General features: G+C 29.5%; 6 protein-coding genes across 6 annotated transcripts; 5 read left to right on the top strand and 1 right to left on the bottom strand.

Annotated features, from left to right (window-relative positions):
- Positions 1–863: 863 nt before the first annotated feature.
- On the top strand, positions 864–3,756 carry DDB_G0278181 (ankyrin repeat-containing protein; the record flags this gene model as incomplete). The annotated part of the gene is made up of 2 exons (XM_637092.1): positions 864–1,976; positions 2,068–3,756. The coding sequence occupies 2 exons, from the start codon at positions 864–866 to the stop codon at positions 3,754–3,756; spliced, it is 2,802 nt and encodes a 933-aa protein (XP_642184.1).
- Positions 3,757–3,938: 182 nt separating this feature from the next.
- On the bottom strand, positions 3,939–5,850 carry DDB_G0278183 (hypothetical protein; the record flags this gene model as incomplete). The annotated part of the gene is made up of 2 exons (XM_637093.1): positions 3,939–5,615; positions 5,722–5,850. 2 exons carry the CDS (start codon positions 5,848–5,850, stop codon positions 3,939–3,941), a joined length of 1,806 nt encoding a protein of 601 aa, XP_642185.1.
- Positions 5,851–7,757: 1,907 nt separating this feature from the next.
- cotE (spore coat protein) lies at positions 7,758–9,152 on the top strand (the record flags this gene model as incomplete). The annotated part of the gene is made up of 1 exon (XM_637094.1): positions 7,758–9,152. The coding sequence occupies one exon, from the start codon at positions 7,758–7,760 to the stop codon at positions 9,150–9,152; it is 1,395 nt and encodes a 464-aa protein (XP_642186.1).
- Positions 9,153–9,187: 35 nt separating this feature from the next.
- Positions 9,188–9,488, top strand: DDB_G0278185 (hypothetical protein; the record flags this gene model as incomplete). The annotated part of the gene is made up of 3 exons (XM_637095.1): positions 9,188–9,196; positions 9,237–9,394; positions 9,473–9,488. The coding sequence occupies 3 exons, from the start codon at positions 9,188–9,190 to the stop codon at positions 9,486–9,488; spliced, it is 183 nt and encodes a 60-aa protein (XP_642187.1).
- Positions 9,489–11,655: 2,167 nt separating this feature from the next.
- On the top strand, positions 11,656–17,913 carry DDB_G0295727 (hypothetical protein; the record flags this gene model as incomplete). The annotated part of the gene is made up of 1 exon (XM_002649124.1): positions 11,656–17,913. One exon carries the CDS (start codon positions 11,656–11,658, stop codon positions 17,911–17,913), a length of 6,258 nt encoding a protein of 2,085 aa, XP_002649170.1.
- A 931-nt stretch (positions 17,914–18,844) lies between these two features.
- Positions 18,845–21,154, top strand: ints11 (integrator complex subunit 11; the record flags this gene model as incomplete). The annotated part of the gene is made up of 2 exons (XM_637097.1): positions 18,845–19,047; positions 19,123–21,154. The coding sequence occupies 2 exons, from the start codon at positions 18,845–18,847 to the stop codon at positions 21,152–21,154; spliced, it is 2,235 nt and encodes a 744-aa protein (XP_642189.1).
- Positions 21,155–21,366: the final 212 nt, after the last annotated feature.

The raw sequence follows: 21,366 nt of genomic DNA on the forward strand, positions 1-21,366 counted from the left end.
AATTTTATACAACCAAAAAGATCCATTCTCTATTAAATTAATTAAAAATAGTTAATTAACACACACACACACACATACACACACACACACACACACACACACATACACTCGCTCATTAACAAACCTACACACAAATATTTATTTTTTTTATTTTATTTTTTTTTAAAAATTTTATTTTTGTATAATAAATTTTTTTTAACAAGGGTACATATTATTATTATTATTTTTTTGGAATTATAATAATCAAATTCTTTCTCTCTTTTTTCACCAATCTAAACAATTTTCCATTAATAATTTATATTGTATAAATTTTTTTTATTTTTTATTTTTTTATTTTTTATTTTTTTTTTTAAAAAAAAATTAATCATAAAAAAATTAAATTATATAATTAAATAACCACTAAAACAAACACAAAATTTAATAAAATAAAAAAAAAAACCAATTGTATCAATAGTAATAAAAATAAAAAAAAGTAATAATTAAATAAATAATTAAAAAAAAAAAAAAAAAAAAAAAAATCAAAAAAAAAAATATAATAATAACAAAAAAACACTTTTCAATTTTATATATATATTCATTTATATAAAAATAATTTTTTTTTTTTATTTTTTTTATTTTTTTTTTTTAAAATTATTTATTTAATTATTTACCTTTTCACAATTTATTATTAAAAATAAAAAATATAAAAAACAATTAATTAATAATTAAAATTTAAAAATTTAAAAATTAAAAATAAAATATTAAAAATAGAACATTTCAAAAACACCAGAGAAATCTATATTATTTTTCTCATTGTAATTTCTAAAAGATCAATCAAATTAAAAATAAAGTAAAGAAAAAGAATAAGAAAATCAAACTCAAAAATGGAACCAAACATAACCACAGTAACAACTCCTCCAATTTCACCAATTAAAGAGGAATGTAATAATAGTAATGAAAACAACAACAACAACAACAATAATAATAATAATAATAATAACAACAATAATAATAATAATGATGGTAATAGTCAACAAGAACCAAATAAATTAAATATAACTACATCAACCAAAACTTTGGAAGATTCGAATAAAATAGTAATTGAAAGTAATATAACAACCGTAATAGTTAGCAATGAAAATAATAAAAATAATAATAATAATAATAATAGTATAAATAATAATAATAATAATAATAATAATAATAATAATAATAATAATAATAATAATAATAATAATAATAATAATAATAATAATAATAATAATAATAATAATAATAATAATAATAATAATAATAATAATAATAATAATAATAATATAAAGAGTGAAGAAATTATAGATAATGTAATAAAATTAGAAGCATATCCACATATAATAGGTAAATATCCGATTCATGAAGCAGTGTATAAAAATGATATAGAAACTTTAAAACAATATTTTGGTGATGAGAATCTAGTAATTGTAAATAATAATAATAATAATAGTAATATTGAAGAGGAAGATGAAGAAGAGGAGGAAGAGGATAGTCAACAACATAATACAAGTATGAATAGTAATGGTGGTAAACCATCAATAAACGATAGAGATGAGCAGGGTAGAACACCATTAATGTTTGCCAATACAGTTATGACAGCACAATTTCTATTGAATAGAGGTGCAAGAATTAATTTACGTGATAGTGAACGTCAAACTGCAATGCATAAAGCATCAATGTACAATATACCCGATTTGTTATCACTCTATTTGAATACAGGCGCACACATAAAAAGAGATTTATCAGGTTGTACACCACTTCATATTTGTTCATATAAAGGTTTCATCAATTGCACTCAAGTTATGATGGAGAAAGGTCCAAGAAGAGTTAAAGCTGAAGCACGTGATAAAAAAGGTAAAACTGCACTTCATTATGCTGCTGAATCACCTGAATCCGATGAAATCACTGCTCAAGTTATTAATATTTTAGCATCAGGTGGTTCATTATTAGATACAAAAGATAGAGTAAGTTTAATATCTATATATAAATCAAATTAATTAATACATATGTATATATATATTAATACATTATTTATTTTTTTTTTGAAAATTTTAGGAAAAGAAAACACCATTACATTTTTCAACATTAATGGGTAAAGTTAAATCAGTTAATGTTTTATTAGAGAAAGGAGCAAATCCAGAAGTTGTTGATATATTTGGAGCATTACCATTACATTATGCAGTTACATGTATAACTGGTAGAAAGATAGCAAAACAATTGATTGCAAAAGGATGTAAAGTGAATTCACCTGATAATGTTGGTCAAACACCAATGTTTTATGCATCAAAATCAGGTCATCCAAAGAATGTAACATCTTTATTGAGATTGGGTGGATCAGCAACAGTTAAAGATTATCAAAATCGTACACCACTTCATTTCTCTTTGGATATTGCAAATAGTACAATTAGTTCAATGTTAGTATCGGCTGGTGCTGATGTTACATTACGTTATCGTTATGGTCAAAAAGGTGAAAGACCAATTTCACCAAGAAAAACTATAAATAATGTACAATGGAAAGGTGAAGGTAAAGATGGATCATCAAATGATCTAAATAGTAATAATAATAGTAATAATAATAATAATAATAATAATAATAATAATAATAATAATAATAATAATAATAATAATAATAATAGTAATGAAATTAATGAAGACGATGAATATATGCATGCAGATATTTATGGATTTTTACCAGATGTTTCATCAAATGCAGCACAAATGAAAAAATGGGGTGAAATTAAAGAATATTATCAACAGTTAATGAAAGAACAAAGAAATAAAGAAAAGAGAAGGGAAAAGAAATGGGTTAAACTTATAGCAAACCATGGTAAACGTTCAAAAATGCAAAATTTAGCATGGAAATCAGTACCAGAGTCAACAAGATCAGTTTTATGGAGATTGGTTTTAAATCCAGACAAGGTGAAAGAGAATGCAAATGTAACATTTGAACAATTGTTGGAGAGAGATTCAGAGTTTGTAAAACAGATCGATTTGGATATCGATAGAACCTATAGAAATCATATTATATTTAGAGAGAGATTCAATAGTGGTCAACAAGCATTATTCAACGTTTTGAAGGCTTATAGTATCTATGATAGTGAGGTTGGCTATTGTCAGGGCATGAGCAGTATCGCATCGTTACTCTTGATGTATATGACAGAGGAGGAGGCATTTTGGTGTTTGGTGGCTTTGATGGAGAATGATAAATTTCAATTCCGTGGTTTGTTCTTACCATCTTTCCCTCTACTCTATCGAAATTATGCAATTCACGAACAATTACTTCATGAAGAGTTACCAAAGGTTGCGTCGAACTTTGGTGTCGAGGGTATAACATTTAGCATGTATGCAACTAAATGGTTCTTAACCATTTTCTCTGGTAATATTCCTTTCCCATTGTTGGTTAGATTTTGGGATTTGGTTATGTTACATGGTTATTTCATCGTTCATACTTTGGTAATTCATATTTTACGTACTTATGAATCAACTTTAGGTAAGGATCCATTTGAAAAGATTCTAAACTTCTTTTCAAATTTAGACTCTATCGAAATTGATGTCTATAGTTTTATAAAATCCGCAAAGAAATATAAAATCACTGAAAAGAGAATCGCCAAATTAGGTCAAAAATATGATATGCAACAACAAAATCAACATATGCTACCTTCTTCATTTAATGTACCACGTTCAACTTCAAAGCAAAATTTACATTCAACAAGTAGTAGTTCAAGTTCAATATTCAACAATTAAATTGGAAAAAAAAAAAAAAAAAAAGATATAATAATAAAAAAAAAAAAAAAAAAAAAGGTATAATAAACAAGTATTAAAAATTTAAAATTAAAATAATAATAATAAAAAATAAATTAAAATAAAATAAATAATATTTAATATTTAAATATATACTTTTATTTTTAAAATTGTGTAAATATTTATTATTTATTATTATTATTATTATTATTATTATTATTATTATTATTATTATTATTATTCATTGGATTTTGTTCATAAACCTTTACACCATTTGGAAAATTATTACGAGGAAAATTATAATTTTGAAGATAAATTTTTTTAATTGTTTTTGGTATATTAATTGGTCTTTGAGTATTAAATAAACAAAGCCATTTAACAGTTGGTGGAATATAAATATCTTGATTAAAACCATCACGTAAAAATAAATTTTTAACACTACTACCAATCATTGGTGGTGTTGATGATATATTTGATTTAATATTGAATAAATGAAGGTCTGTTATATTTTTTGACAATACATTTTCCAACGGTAAATTAAAACCATCATGAAGGAATAATTCTAATAAATTAATTGGTGTTTTTATTGATAGAACTTTAATATCGTAAAGATGTAATTCTCTTAATGAATTTGGAATTTGACAACCTTCAATTGAAAATCCATCATGTAAATGTAAAATTGAAATTTTACTTGATTGTTGTTGTAGTTTTTGATTCATTGGTTTAACAAATGATGATAATGATGATGATGGTGATGAATATGGGTTATTAATATTATATATATGTAAAGTTGATACTGTTTTTGGTAATTGATTATAATCTAATTTAATTGAACAACCATCATGAAGATGTAATTCAGTCAGAGAAGCACCATAGGTTGTAATTGGTCCAAAAACAACTATATTACCAATATGAAGAGTTTTAATTGATATTGGGACATGGATTTCATGTCTAAATCCATCCAATAATATTATTGTATCAACTTCTGTATTTATTAACCATTCATTTAACTTTGGCCATTCACCATTAAAATCACTTCCTAATGAAATTGATTTGGTTTTATTTTTAATAATTTCAACTCCATTTACATATTTAAAACTATTTTCACTAAATTCAAATATTTTATTATTTTTATTATATGGTGTTAATACCTGTTGTTGTGGTGGATGTTGATATTGTTGTTGTTGTTGATATTGCTGTTGTTGATAATCTAATAGTTGTTGTTGATATTTAATAAAACGACCATATAAATATTTTGGAGGAGAAATTGGGAATGAGAGTTTTGATTCTAATTGATTAATTTGAGTCTCTAAGAAATTTTGATATTGTATACTATTTGTTTTTTCAGATTCTAATTGGGATATTTTAGATTGAAGTGATAATAAATGTGGTTTTAATGATATGTAGCTACATGTTGATTCATGATTATCTTTATCTTTTAAATGACCATTCCAAGGACATGAAACATTATTGGCACTGCAATTAGAACTTGATAATATACATTCATTATCTTTATGATGTTTTAGTTCTATTTTAGTATATAATTTTAGATTTGTTGGTGATGTGATTAAATCATTATTTAATGTTAATTTAGAAGTTGTTGAAATTATTTGACATTCACATTCATTAGTTTTACATTCAAATTCGGAATGATTTTTAATAAAATATAAACGGGTCATATATTTAATTTCATTTTCTGGATAATTATCTTTACATTGAATACAATAAACCAATAATTCATCTAATTTGTTTGTAATGATTTTGGGTGGATTTGATAATTTATTTTTGTTTATAATTTGTTTACAAGATGGACAATTATTTTTACCAATATTAAAATTATTAAGTAAACATTGATTACAAAACTTTTATTTTTTTATTTTTATTTTTATTTTACCTTGTTAGAATATTTTATTTTTATTTTTATTTTTTTTTTTTTATTATGTGTATATATATTATATAAAATTTTACCATTGACCCACAATTTTGTTCGACAACTGGTTCGAAGAGAGGTAAAAGACAAATTGAACATTCTAATTCCTTATCAATTTCAATTGGTTGATTATAAATAAATGGAAGAATATTATTTGATTCACCCATTAATATTATCTTTAAAGTTTTCAGAATCAGAAAATTTTTTTTTTTTTTTTTTTTTTGAACGAAAGTATTGAATTTGAATAAAAATTAAAAAAAAAAACAAATTTAAAAAAAAAAAAGAAATTTTTAAAAAATTAGATATTTTTTTTATACACTCGGGCCATCAGGATAAACTCCAATTTACAGGATAAAGATAAGGTTAGCAGATATAAAGATTTCATTTTTTTTTTTATTTTCTATGAGGCAAAATATTCTATTTTTTTTTTTTTTTTTCTTTTTAATTTTTAAAAATCTATTTTTAGAATTAAAAAGGTATGAGATTTTAAAGGTTGCTTGGAATTAATTAATTTGGTCAAGGAATTTAAAGACTTTTAATAAAGATTTTTTTTATTTATTTATTTACCAAACCACAGTGCTTAAATTCCTAGACATTTTTCCAAAAAAAAAAAAAAAACAAACTAAATCGAATTTTTTTTTTTTTTTAAATAAAATTAATCATAAAGCTTCAAATCGATTTTTTGGTATATTTTTTTTTTTGATTATTTTATAATTAAAATTAATTTTTATTGTATCTTTTTGTTTTGTAATATTTCTAAAACAATTTTACACAAACCCGACAGAGTTTGCATCACCAATTGTAGTACCTGTTGTATTTGATTTTATGAGATTATGGTTTGGTTCAAGAGCTTTTTAACAAAGAGAGTTTTATTATCATCTTGAGATCCTCCTTCTAAAGGCTATTGTTTAATCAATAATATGGATATTTGTACTTAATTGACCAGCGCTGTTTTAGTGGAATTTAAAATTTGTTGTGTATTTTGATGTTTATAATTATGGTAATGGAACTCAAGAGATTCAAAGTGGTGATTGAAATGAAGAAGAGGAAGAAAAAAGTTAACCAATATTTTTTTTTTTTTTTTTAAAAAATAACTTTTCTTTTTATTTTTTTGCAAATAAAAAAAATAGTTAATAAAATTAATAATTATTAAACCAATTTTTTTTGCTTATTTATTGTTTGGGGCCAAATAAAAGATTTTTCAAATAAAAAGTGTGGAAAAAAAAACAATAATAATTTTTGTTGGCTCGATTTTATAAATATTAATTTTATTATTATTATTATTTTAATTTTTTTTATATATAAAATGATTTAAACCTTTCAAAAAAAATTATTAATTTTAACCTTGCATATGTTTTTTAATTTATTTTTGTAATTTTTCATTTAATAATTATAAAAAAAAAAAAAAAAAAAAAAAAAAAAAAAAAAAAAAAAAAGGGGTGTTTTTTAAAAGAAATCTATTAATAGTTTGATCGTTTTATTATTTAATTTTTTAAATTTAAATACCTAAGTTATAAACCATATTTTCCAAAGGATATTATTTTTAAAATTTATAATAATTTTATATAGTAAAAAAAGAATTTTATTATCAATATTTTTTTTTTTTTTTTTTTTTTTAAAATTTTTTTTTATGGGGTGTGAATGTGGTATGAAATGGCATAGTTAGTAATAAATGCAAAAAAATATACATATTAAAACTTGTTATTAATTTTGTTATATTAAAATTTTAATTCTGAGCCAATGGGTGATAGTTTTTTTTATTAAAATTATTATTTATAATTTTATTGATTTATTATTCTTAAAAATCATACCAAAATTATTGTATTACTATTTATTTTAGATAATTGGAAATGGGTGTTGGGATAGTAAGTAAATATAATTGTCTGAATTTATAATTGAAGCATTCTTTAAAAATAAAATAAAATACAATAAAATTTTAAACATTGGAAATGAGTGAGTATAAATAAAAGAAAAAAAAATTCATTTAGTATAAAATATTTTTTAAGTTTATAAAATAAAATAAAATAAATAAATAAAATTATCTATTTTAAACATATAATAAATAAGAAAAAAAATGAAAGTTTTATTATTATTGGTTTGTTTAGTTTTTGCTTATGTTAATGCAAGTTATGATGCATGTTACAATGTAGTTTGTCCAAGTAACTATCAATGTAGAGCTGAAGGTGATCAAGCTTATTGTGTACCAGAACATCATGAGTATGGTTGTGATAGACATTCATGTGGTCGTGGTTATGAATGTGTTGAGCGTTGGGATTCCTTTTGTTGTAAACCAATTCATCACCGTCCACACCCACACCCACGTCCACCACATCCACACCCACGTCCAACCAATTGTGATTACACTTCTTGCCCAAGAGAATTTGATTGTCATGTAATCAATAGAAATGTCACTGCTTGTTTACCAGATAACCATGTTTGCAGAGATTTCCAATGTCCAGTAGGTACTCATTGTTTCAATGGTGAAAGAGGTCCACACTGTGTAAGTGATACTCATTATCCAAATTTATGTCGTGTAACCAAATGTTCATATGATTTCACTTGTAAAATGGTTAGAGGTAATCCAACTTGTTTAAGAAATCATGATGGTATTTCAACCCATTCTCCAACCCATACCCCAACCCATTCTCCAACCACCTCTCCAACTCATTGTCCATCTTGTACCGAATTAGCTCCATTTTGTCATTCTGCAGGTTTGGTTTGTAGAACTATTCTTAATCCATCTTGTGTTTCTGCAGTAAGAGGTATCATCAATACTAGATCTTGTTGTACCTATATTGCAGTATGTGCTTCAAATTCAACTTCAACAACTGGCGCTACTACTGGTGCTACTACACCCACAAGCACAACTGGTGCTGCAACTACCGCTGCTGCTACTACCACTACAGCCACAAGTACAACTGGTGCTGCAACCACTGCCCCAGCAACTACTACAACCACAAGTACAACTGGTGCTGCAACTACTGCCCCAGCAACTACAACCACAAGTACAACTGGTGCTGCAACCACTGCCCCAGCAACTACTACAACCACAGCCACAACTATAGTAGGTGTTACCACTGCTAATTCAGTAGGTGGTTTAACTACTACTAGAGCAACAACAGTTGCTGGTGTCACTACTGCTAATTCAGTAGGTGGTTTAACTACTGCCGGCATTACAACAGTTGCTGGTGCCACTACTGGTAATTCAGTAGGTGGTTTAACTACTGCTAGAGCAACAACAGTTGCTGATGTCACTACTGCTAATTCAGTAGGTGGTTTAACTACTGCCGGCGTTACAACAGTTGCTGGTGCCACTACTGGTAATTCAGTAGGTGGTTTAACTACTGCTAGAGCAACAACAGTTGCTGATGTCACTACTGCTAATTCAGTAGGTGGTTTAACTACTTCTAGAGCAACAACAATTGCTGGTGCCACTACTGCCAATTCAATAGGTGGTTTGACAAATTAAAATTTTAATCAAAACAGAAACACCTAAAACAAGAAATGGAAAACGTAAATAAAATTTTAATTTATTTAAATTTTTTTATTTTAGATTTTATTTTTTATTTCTAAATTTTATTTTTTTATTTTTCTATTATATTTTTTATTTTTTTTTATTTATTTTATTTTATTTTTACTTTTTTTATTTTATTTTTACTTTTTATTTATTTTATTTTTATTTTTAATTTTATTTTTAAATTTATTTATTTTGTTTTTATTTTTAAATTTTATTTTTATTTTTATTTATTTTATTTTATTTTATTTTTACTTTTTTTTATTTTTATAAAGATTTAGAACAATTTGATGATATGACTGGGATCTCTAATATTAATTTTTTTGATTTATTAAAAAAGGTTGAATTTTTAATAAAAAAAAAAAAAGATAATAGAGGTCGAAAACAAATTTATAAAACAAAAGAAAAATTATTTGTCACCTTGTTTCACATGAGGCATTATACAAGATTAATTGTTTTAAATAAGTTGTTTGGTATTAGTGCATCTACATTCACTAGGATATATGATGAGATATTGGATATACTTTTTCAATTATCATTAGGATAATTTTGAAGAGGTTTTTAAAAATAGATTTAATGAAGAAACAAGCTGTGTAGATTATGAATCTCCAGATGTTGGTCTGGCAACAATTACAATGGTAGTTGATGGATCAGAGCAGCAAATTACGATTCCATTAGATGAAGATGTCAAAAACATTTTATACAGTGGGAAAAAGGGTAAATCTACTCTAACCTTATTGGTTTATTGTTGTCCAAAATCTGGGAAAATATTACACGTAGGTTCAACATGTGGCGGAAGTAACAATGACATCAATTTGTTTGAGAGAGATAAAGACTTTATATCAAAATAGGAAAAAGAAAAAGAATTTATATTAGGTGATAGAGGATTTGTTGGTGTTGGAAGGTTAGTATTAACTATTCCAAAAGGTAAAAGAGATTATGAACAGAAACAAACAGATATAGATCAAAAATCAATAAGAATAATTATTGAAAATGTGTTTGCTAAAATAAAAAGATTCTTTATTACAAGTATGCCACTAAGATATAAATTTTCAGTAGGATCAATTGATATGGATAGTGTTCAAGAAAAACACCACAAAACATGGTGTGTTGTAGGCTATATTATAAATTTGTTTAAACCAATAAGAGATCTAAAAAAAAATCTTAAAAAAATGACAATAAATAATAAAATAATTTAATAATGAATTTATTATAATCAATGATTTTTTAATTGTTCACTATTTTTTTTTTCCATATGAAATTAATATAAAAAAAAAAGAAAAAAAAACAAAAAAAAAAAATTTTTTTGATTTTTTTTGATTTTTTTTTTTGGTGGGATCCATGATAAATTGTTTGGATAAAAAACTTTTTTTTTTTTTTTTTTTTTTTTTTTTTTGATTTGTTTAAATTTCTATTTTATTCCTTTTGCTAATATCTATGGCCAAAAAGTTGGGAAATAATTTAATTTGATTTTAATTTTTTTTTTTTTTAAGATAAACTTGAAAATGTATAAAGATTTTTGATCATTCACATAATTTGATATTAAAAAAAATAACCAATGTTTCTATTTACCATTTTAAAAGAATATAAAATCGAATTCTTTTTTTTTTTTTAAACAAAGTTTTTTTTTTATTTCTTTTACAAAAAAAAAAAAAAAAAAAAAAAAAAAAAAAAAAAAAAAAAAAAAAATTAATAAATTTTAATAATAAAATTATACATATACAAGGAACCAGATATTATTATATTTTTTTGTTTTTTTAATTATTTCACATAAAAAAGGGGTTAAAATAAAAATAAAGGGAGAGTTTTTTTTTTTTTTGTAAGAAATCTTGAGATATTATGATCATTTTATTTTAATTTTTCAATTAAATTTTATAAGAATGTTTGAGAGGATAAAAATTAAATTAATTTTATTAAAATAACCCACAATTTTATATTATAAAAAAAGACAATCTTTTATGGATATTATTTCATTTTTTATTTTTTTTTTGGATTGTGGTATGAAATTGTAAATTTAAAAAAAAAAAACTCAAAAACATAGTGTTATTAAACATTTATAATAAAAAGCTTATATTAAAGATGAGAATAATTAACCAATTAGTAATTGTTATTGGTATGTTTTTATTTTTTTTGATTTCTTTTTTTAACAAATCATACGAAAACTTTGTAAAATAACTTATACTTTGTTGATTAAATATACAAATGGAAAGAAAGTAAATATAATTTTCTGAAAATAAATGAAGTATTTTTTACAAAAAATTAAATTAATTAAAAAAAAAAAAAATTAAATAAAAATTAAAAAATCGATATTGGTATAAATAAAAAAGAATTTAATTTGGTAAAACTATTTTAATGTTTATTATATAAAATTTATTTATTTTTTTATTTTATTTTATAGACATATAAATTGGATTTTTCTTAAATAAAAAAAAAAAATAAAATAAACCATTAAAAAAAAATGAAAGTTTTTTTATTAATATTATTGGTTTGTTTTATTTCTATTAATGTTGATGCATTTCATAATTATAGAGCCAATTGTGATTACACCTCTTGTCCTAGAGAATTTAGTTGCCATGTAATCAATAGAAATATCACTGCTTGTTTACCAGATAATGATATTTGTAGAAATTTTCCATGTCCACAGGGTAGTCATTGTTTCAATGGTGAAAGAGGTCCTGGTTGTTTTGATGATATCCATTATCCAAATTTATGCTATGTAACCCATTGTTCATTGGATTATGATTGTAGAATGGTTAGAGGTGATCCAATATGTTTAAGATTTCAAAATGTTAATCCAACTAATACTCCAACCCCCACCCCAGTTCATTGTACCACTTGTGCTGAACTAGCTTCTACTTGTCACTCTGATGGTTTAGTTTGTAGAACTATTGTTAATCCCAAGTGCCGTGGTAATTCAATAAAAGCTCTCGCCAAAACTAAAGCATGTTGTCCATATATTGCATTTTGTGATTCAAATTCAACCTCACACACAACTGGGGTACAAACAACAACAGGAAGAAGTACGACTGGTGTACAATCAACAACTGGTAGGAGTACAACTGGTAGAAGTACAACTGGTAGAGGTACAACTGGTACAAGTACAACTGGTACAAGTACAACTGGTACAAGCACAACTGGTAGAAGCACAACTGGTACAAGTACAACTGGTACAAGTACAACTGGTAGAAGTACAACTGGTACAAGTACAACTGGTACAAGTACAACTGGTACAAGTACAACTGGTACAAGCACAACTGGTACAAGTACAACTGGTACAAGCACAACTGGTACAAGTACAACTGGTACAAGTACAACTGGTACAAGTACAACTGGTACAAGCACAACTGGTACAAGCACAACTGGTACAAGCACAACTGGTACAAGTACAACTGGTAGAAGCACAACTGGTAGAAGTACAACTGGTAGAAGTACAACTGGTAGAAGTACAACTGGTAGAAGTACAACTGGTAGAAGTACAACTGGTAGAAGTACAACTGGTAGAAGTACAACTGGTTCCGCTTCAACCACAGGAAGAGGTACAACTGGTTCTGCTTCAACCACAGGAAGAGGTACAACTGGTTCTGCTTCAACCACAGGAAGAGGTACAACTGGTGCTGCTTCAACCACAGGAAGAAGTACAACTGGTAGAGGTACAACTGGTAGAAGTACAACTGGTAGAAGTACAACTGGTTCCGCTTCAACCACAGGAAGAGGTACAACTGGTTCCGCTTCAACCACAGGAAGAAGTACAACTGGTTCCGCTTCAACCACTGGAAGAAGTACAACTGGTTCTGCTTCAACCACAGGAAGAGGTACAACTGGTTCTGCTTCAACTACAGGAAGAGGTACAACTGGTTCTGCTTCAACCACAGGAAGAGGTACAACTGGTTCTGCTTCAACCACAGGAAGAGGTACAACTGGTTCTGCTTCAACCACAGGAAGAAGTACAACTGGTGCTGCTTCAACCACAGGAAGAAGTACAACTGGTAGAGGCACAACTGGGGTACAATCAACAACTGGTGCTGCTTCAACCATAGGAAGAAGTACAACTGGTTCTGCTTCAACCACAGGAAGAGGTACAACTGGTGCTGCTTCAACCACAGGAAGAAGTACAACTGGTGCTGCTTCAACCACAGGAAGAAGTACAACTGGTAGAGGTACAACTGGTGCTACTACTGCTAATTCAATAGGTGGTTTGACAACTGCTGGCGTCACAACAGTTGCTGGAGTAACTACTGCTACTGCCTCAACCGTTGCTGGAGTAACTACTGCCTCAACCGTTGCTGGTGTAACTACTAATTCAATAGGTGGTGTAACCACAGGAAGAGGTACAACTGGTGCTGCTTCAACTACAGGAAGAAGTACAACTGGTAGAGGTACAACTGGTGCTACTACTGCTAATTCAATAGGTGGTTTAACAACTGCTGGCGTCACAACAGTTGCTGGAGTAACTACTGCTACTGCCTCAACCGTTGCTGGAGTAACTACTGGTAGAGGTACAACTGGTTCTGCTTCAACCACAGGAAGAGGTACAACTGGTGCTGCCTCAACCGTTGCAGGAGTAACTACTGCTAATTCAATAGGTGGTATAACCACTGCTACTGCCTCAACTGTTGCTGGAGTAACTACTGCTAATTCAATAGGTGGTTTGACTACTGCTGGCGTCACAACCGTTGCTGGAGTAACTACTGCCTCAACCGTTGCTGGAGTAACTACTGCCTCAACCGTTGCTGGTGTAACTACTAATTCAATAGGTGGTGTAACCACAGGAAGAGGTACAACTGGTGCTACTACTGCTAATTCAATAGGTGGTGTAACCACAGGTAGAGGTACAACTGGTGCTACTACTGCTAATTCAATAGGTGGTTTAACAACTGCTGGCGTCACAACAGTTGCTGGAGTAACTACTGCTACTGCCTCAACCGTTGCTGGAGTAACTACTGCTACTGCCTCAACAGTTGCTGGAGTAACTACTGCTAATTCAATAGGTGGTTTGACAACTGCTGGCGTCACAACAGTTGCTGGTGTCACTACTGTCAATTCAATAGGTGGTGCAACCACTGCCAATTCAATAGATGGTGCAACCACTGCCACTGCCTCAACCGTTGCAGGAGTAACTACTGCTAATTCAATAGGTGGTATAACCACTGCTACTGCCTCAACTGTTGCTGGAGTAACTACTGCTAATTCAATAGGTGGTGTAACCACAGGAAGAGGTACAACTGGTGCTGCTTCAACTACAGGAAGAAGTACAACTGGTAGAGGTACAACTGGTGCTACTACTGCTAATTCAATAGGTGGTTTAACAACTGCTGGCGTCACAACAGTTGCTGGAGTAACTACTGCTACTGCCTCAACCGTTGCTGGAGTAACTACTGCTAATTCAATAGGTGGTTTGACAACTGCTGGCGTCACAACAGTTGCTGGTGTCACTACTGTCAATTCAATAGGTGGTGCAACCACTGCCAATTCAATAGATGGTGCAACCACTGCCACTGCCTCAACCGTTGCAGGAGTAACTACTGCTAATTCAATAGGTGGTATAACCACTGCTACTGCCTCAACTGTTGCTGGAGTAACTACTGTCAATTCAATAGGTGTAACAACTGCTAGTTCAATAGGTGGTTTAACAACTGCTGGCGTCACAACCGTTGCTGGTGCCACTACTGCCAATTCAATAGGTGGTTTAACTACTGCTGGCATTACAACAGTTGCTGGTGCCACTACTGTCAATTCAATAGGTGGTTTGACAACTGCTGGCATCACAACAGTTGCTGGTGTCACTACTGCCAATTCAATAGATGGTGCAACCACTGCCACTGCCTCTGCCTCAACCGTTGCAGGAGTAACTACTGCTAATTCAATAGGTGGTATAACCACTGCTACTGCCTCATCTGTTGCTGGAGTAACTACTGCTTCAGTTGGAGGTTTGACAACTGCAGTTGCCTCTACAGTAGCTGGAGTAACTACTGCTGCTTCAATAGGTGGCGTAACCACTGCTACTGCCTCAACCGTTGCTGGAGTAACTACTGCCTCAACCGTTGCTGGTGTAACTACTAATTCAATAGGTGGTGTAACCACTGCTACTGCCTCAACTGTTGCAGGTGTAACTACTGCTGCTTCAATAGGTGGTTTAACTACTGCTGGTTTAACAACAGTTGCTGGATTTACCACTGCTGCCTCTGTTGGAGGTTTAACTACTGCTGGTGCTACAACAGTTGCTGGTTCAACAACTTCCCCAGCATCAGTAGGTGACTTAACTACTGCTGGAGCAACAACAGTTGCTGGGGTTACCACTGCTGCTTCTGTTGGAGGTTTAACTACTGCTGGTGCTACAACAGTTGGAGGTTTAACTAATGCTAATTCAATAGGTGGTGTAACCACTGCTACTGCCTCAACGGTTGCTGGTGTAACTACTAATTCAATAGGTGGTGTAACCACTGCTACTGCCTCAACTGTTGCAGGTGTAACTACTGCTGCTTCAATAGGTGGTTTAACTACTGCTGGTTTAACAACAGTTGCTGGAGTAACTACTGCTTCAGTTGGAGGTTTGACAACTGCAACTGCCTCTACAGTAGCTGGAGTAACTACTGCTGCTTCAATAGGAGGTTTAACTACTGCCGGCATTACAACAGTTGCTGGTTCAACAACAACAGTTGCTGGAGTCACCACTGCTGCTTCTGTTGGAGGTTTAACTACTGCTGGTGCTACAACAGTTGCTGGAGTTACTACTGCTGCTTCTATTGGAGGTTTAACTACTGCTGGTGCTACAACAGTTGCCGGAGTTACTACTGCTGCTTCTATTGGAGGTTTAACTACTGCCAGTTTAACAACAGTTGCTGGTTCAACAACTTCCTCTTCATCAGTTGGTGGTTTAACTACTGCTGGAGCAACAACAGTTGCTGGAGTAACTACTGCTGCTTCTGTTGGTGGTTTAACTACTGCTGGTATTACAACAGTTGCTGGAGTTACTACTGCTGCTTCTGTTGGAGGTTTAACTACTGCCGGTTTAACAACAGTTGCTGGTTCAACAACTTCCTCTTCATCAGTTGGTGGTTTAACTACTGCTGGAGCAACAACAGTTGCTGGAGTTACTACTGCTGGAGCAACAACAGTTGCTGGAGTTACTACTGCTGCTTCTGTTGGAGGTTTAACTACTGCCGGTATTACAACAGTTTCTGGAGTAACTACTGCCAATTCAATAGGTGGCGCGAACACCGCTACCGCCGGTATAACTACTGCTGGAGCAACAACAGTTGCTGGAGTTACTACTGCTTCTGTTGGTGGTTTAACTACTGCCGGTATTACAACAGTTGCTGGAGTAACTACTGCTGCTTCTGTTGGTGGTTTAACTACTGGTATTACAACAGTTGCTGGAGTTACTACTGCTGCTTCTGTTGGAGGTTTAACTACTGCCGGTTTAACAACAGTTGCTGGTTCGACAACTTCATCTTCATCAATTGGAAGTTTGACTACGGCTGGTTTAACAACAGTTGCTGGAGTTACTACCGCTGCTTCTGTTGGAGGTTTGACAACTGCCGGTGTAACAACAGTTGCTGGCTCAACAACTTCCCCAGCATCAGTAGGTGGTTTAACTACTGCTACTGCCTCAACGGTCGCTGGAGTTACTACTGCCGCTTCAATAGGAGGTTTAACTACAGCTGGTATAACAACAATTGCTGGTTCAACAACTTCTGCTTCATCAGTGGGTGGTTTAACTACTGCTGGTTTAACAACAGTTGCTGGAGTTACTACTTCTGCTTCTGTTGGAGGTTTTACAACTGCCGGTATAACAACAGTTGCTGGTTCAACAACTTCCCGAGCATCAGTAGGTGGTTTAACTACTGCTGGTGCTACAACAGTTGCTGGAGTTACTACTGCTGCTTCTGTAGGTGGTTTAACTACTTCTTCTTTGACAACAGTAGCTGGTGTCACTACTGGTACTGCTTCTGTTGGTGGTTTAACGACTGCTGGTGTAACTACCACCGCTGCTTCTGTTGGTGGTTTAACAACTGCAGGTATTTCAACAATATCTGGTGTTACTACTGCCACAGCCTCAACGGTGGCAGGTATGACTACTGCCGCTGCTACATCAGGTGGTGTTTCAACTGCTACCGTATCATCAGGTGCCACAACTACTCAGGCATCAACACTATTTGGAATAACAACTGCTGCTTCTGTAGGCGCTTTAACAACAGCAGGTATGACAACAGTCGCTGGTTTTACTACTGCTGCTTTTGTAGGTGGTTTAACAACTGCTGGTTTAACAACTGCTGGTGTAACTACTACCGCTGCTTCTGTTGGTGGTTTAACAACTGCTGGTGTAACAACTACTGCTGCTTCTGTTGGTGGTTTAACAACTGCTGGTGTGACTACTACCGCTGCTTCTGTTGGTGGCTTAACAACTGCTGGTGTAACTACTACCGCTACTTCATCAGGTAGTGTTTCAACTGCTACCGTATCATCAGGTGCCACAACTACTCATGCTTCAACACTATTTGGAATAACAACTGCTGCTTCAATAGGTGCTTTAACAACTGCAGGTATGACAACAGTAGCTGGTGTTACTACTGCTGCTTCTGTAGGTGGTTTAACAACTGCTGGTCTATCAACAGTATCTGGTGTAACTACTTCTGCTTCTGTGGGTTCTTTAACAACTGCTGGTTCAACAACTCGTTCTGGTTCAACAACTCGTTCTGGTATAATAGGTGGTTAAACTTGCTATTAAATATATCTTTTAATTAATAAAAATCCTTTGATATTTACAACTATTTTAAATTTAAAACATCTTTGAATTAATATATATATATATCTTAAATTAATAAAAATCCTTACTATTTGATATTTACCACTATTTTAAAGATGTTTTAATTTCTTTGGATTTCACATGTGGATCTGAAATTTTGTTAACGAGATAACCAAATTAAACACACTGACCAAATATCTTCGATTTCATATTGATTTTTGGTGATATGGATTTTGAAGATTGAAGTGTTGATGTATATAATTTGGGTGAAGAATTTAATTTTGTTGGAGATTTATATAACAATAAACATTATAATTTTAGAATAATAATAATAAAAATATAATACAAGTGAAAATATACCAATTCAAGTCTTATTGGTTTTAATTATTTTAAAATTATAATAATTTATTGTTATATAAATCTCCGACAAAATTAAATTCTGATTCATCACAAAAGAATAAACTTCTACCACGTGGTTATTGTTGATTTACTTGATGATTATTTCTTTGATTATCAAATACTAATTGACATTGTTATTTATATTGTAAATTATGATGATCTAAACTATACCTTAGAGAAACGAATCGATTCGTAAATTAAATGTTTAATTTGGTAGAAAAAAAAAAAAAAAAAATGGAAATGGAAAATCAAAAAAAAATAAAAATTGTGCAGATTGGAATGACCCAATTAAATAAAAAAAAGTAAAAAAAAATAAAAAAAATAAAAAAATTGAAACAGCACTTTTTTTTTAATTTCATTTATTTTATTTTAAATTTTATTATTATTTAATAAACAAATAATAAATAAATAAATAAATAAATAAATAAATAAATAAATAAATAAATAAATAAATAAATAAATAAATAAATAAATAAATAAATAAATAAATAAATAAATAAAAATGACAATCAAAGTTGTACCATTGGGGGCAGGACAAGATGTTGGTAGAAGTTGTGTTATTGTTACGATTGGAAATAAAAATATTATGTTTGATTGTGGTATGCATATGGGTATGAATGATGCAAGGCGTTTTCCTGATTTCTCATATATATCAAAGAATGGTCAATTTACAAAAGTTATTGATTGTGTTATTATAACTCATTTGTAAGTTTAAATTTTATTATTAAAAATTAAAATAAAAAAAAAGATACTAATAGATACATTCATATAAAATAATAGTCATTTAGATCATTGTGGAGCATTACCATTTTTTACAGAAATGTGTGGATATGATGGACCAATTTATATGACATTACCAACCAAAGCGATTTGTCCAATTTTATTAGAAGATTATAGAAAGATTACAGTTGAAAAGAAAGGTGAAACCAACTTTTTCACAGCACAGATGATTAAAGATTGTATGAAAAAGGTGATACCTGTGAATTTGCATCAGACAATTAAAGTGGATGAAGAGCTATCGATTAAGGCATACTACGCCGGACATGTGTTGGGCGCAGCGATGTTTTATGCAAAAGTTGGTGACGAAAGTGTAGTTTACACAGGTGATTACAATATGACACCAGATAGACATTTAGGAAGTGCTTGGATCGATCAAGTTAAACCAGACGTTTTAATCACTGAAACTACCTATGCAACCACTATAAGAGACTCAAAACGTGGTAGAGAAAGAGATTTTCTTAAACGTATTCACGAATGTGTGGAAAAGGGTGGCAAGGTATTGATACCGGTGTTTGCCTTGGGCAGGGTCCAAGAACTTTGCATCCTAATTGACTCGTATTGGGAACAAATGAATCTTGGTCATATTCCAATCTATTTCTCTGCTGGTTTAGCAGAGAAAGCAAATCTATATTATAAACTATTCATCAATTGGACCAATCAAAAGATCAAACAAACCTTTGTTAAAAGGAATATGTTTGATTTCAAACATATCAAACCATTTCAATCCCATCTAGTGGACGCGCCAGGTGCAATGGTACTCTTTGCAACACCTGGTATGTTACATGCCGGTGCATCTTTAGAAGTATTCAAAAAATGGGCACCCAATGAATTAAACATGACAATTATACCAGGCTATTGTGTAGTTGGTACCGTTGGTAATAAACTATTAACTACAGGTTCAGATCAACAGCAACAAAGCAAACCTCAATCACAAATGGTTGAAATTGATAAAAAAACCACAATCGAAGTAAAATGTAAAATTCACAATCTCTCCTTCTCTGCACATGCAGATGCAAAAGGTATTCTACAATTAATTAAAATGTCAAATCCAAGAAATGTAATACTAGTACATGGTGAAAAAGAAAAAATGGGTTTTTTATCTCAAAAAATCATTAAAGAAATGGGTGTAAATTGTTACTATCCTGCAAATGGTGTAACAATTATAATTGATACAATGAAATCAATTCCAATTGATATTTCTTTAAATTTATTAAAACGTCAAATTTTAGATTATTCTTATCAATATAATAATAATAATTTAAATAATTTTAATAATTTTAATAACCTTAATAACCTTAATAATAATAATAATAATAATAATAATAATAGTTTAAAATTAATTGATATTAAAAATAATACATCAACATTATTTATAAATAATAATAATAACAATAAAAAGAAACAACAAAGTGTTGTTGTTGTTGAAGAAAGTGAAGAAAATCAAGATAATAATTTAATTGAAGAAGAATCATTTATAAGTTCAAATAATTTATTAAAGAAAGCTAGATTACCAATTTCAACAATTCCAATTCAAGGATTAATGGTTTCAAAACAAGATCAATCATCATCATCTTCAAATTCTAATCAATTAAAATTACTTGGTATGAATGAAGTTTCAAAAGAGTTATCAATTAAAGAGATTGAAATGCAATATAGTTTAAATTTAAATTTTAATAATAATACTAGTGATGATAATAATAATAATAATAATAATAATAATAATAATAATAATAATAATAATAATAATAATAATAATAATAATAATAATAATAATAATAATAATAATAATAATAATAATAATAATGATAATATTTCATTAAATTTCGAATTTTTAACAAATGAATTACAAAGATTATTGCCAATTGGTATAAATATTGAAAGATTGGAAGATTCTTTCTTTAAACCAATTTCTTTAAAAATTAAATCAGTTTCAATTCAACATATTTCAAATATGAATATAGTTGTAAAATGGTTACATAAGGATGAAAATTTAGCAACTCATATCATTTCAATTTTAAAATCTATAAACTGAAATTGAAATTTATAATAAAAAACTTTTTTTTTTTTTTTTTGTTTTCTCAATTTAAATTAACCCATAACAAAATCACAATCGGTTTTTTCAATTTTTGCGCTTAAAATTCAAATATTGGTGCACTTTTTTTTTTTTTTTTTTTTTTTTTCATTTACACTCGTTTTATTATATTACACACAAATTCATAAAATAATAAAAAAAAAAAAAAAATA

This window comes from Dictyostelium discoideum (genome assembly GCF_000004695.1).
Source record: "Dictyostelium discoideum AX4 chromosome 3 chromosome, whole genome shotgun sequence".
Lineage (NCBI taxonomy): Eukaryota > Evosea > Eumycetozoa > Dictyosteliales > Dictyosteliaceae > Dictyostelium > Dictyostelium discoideum.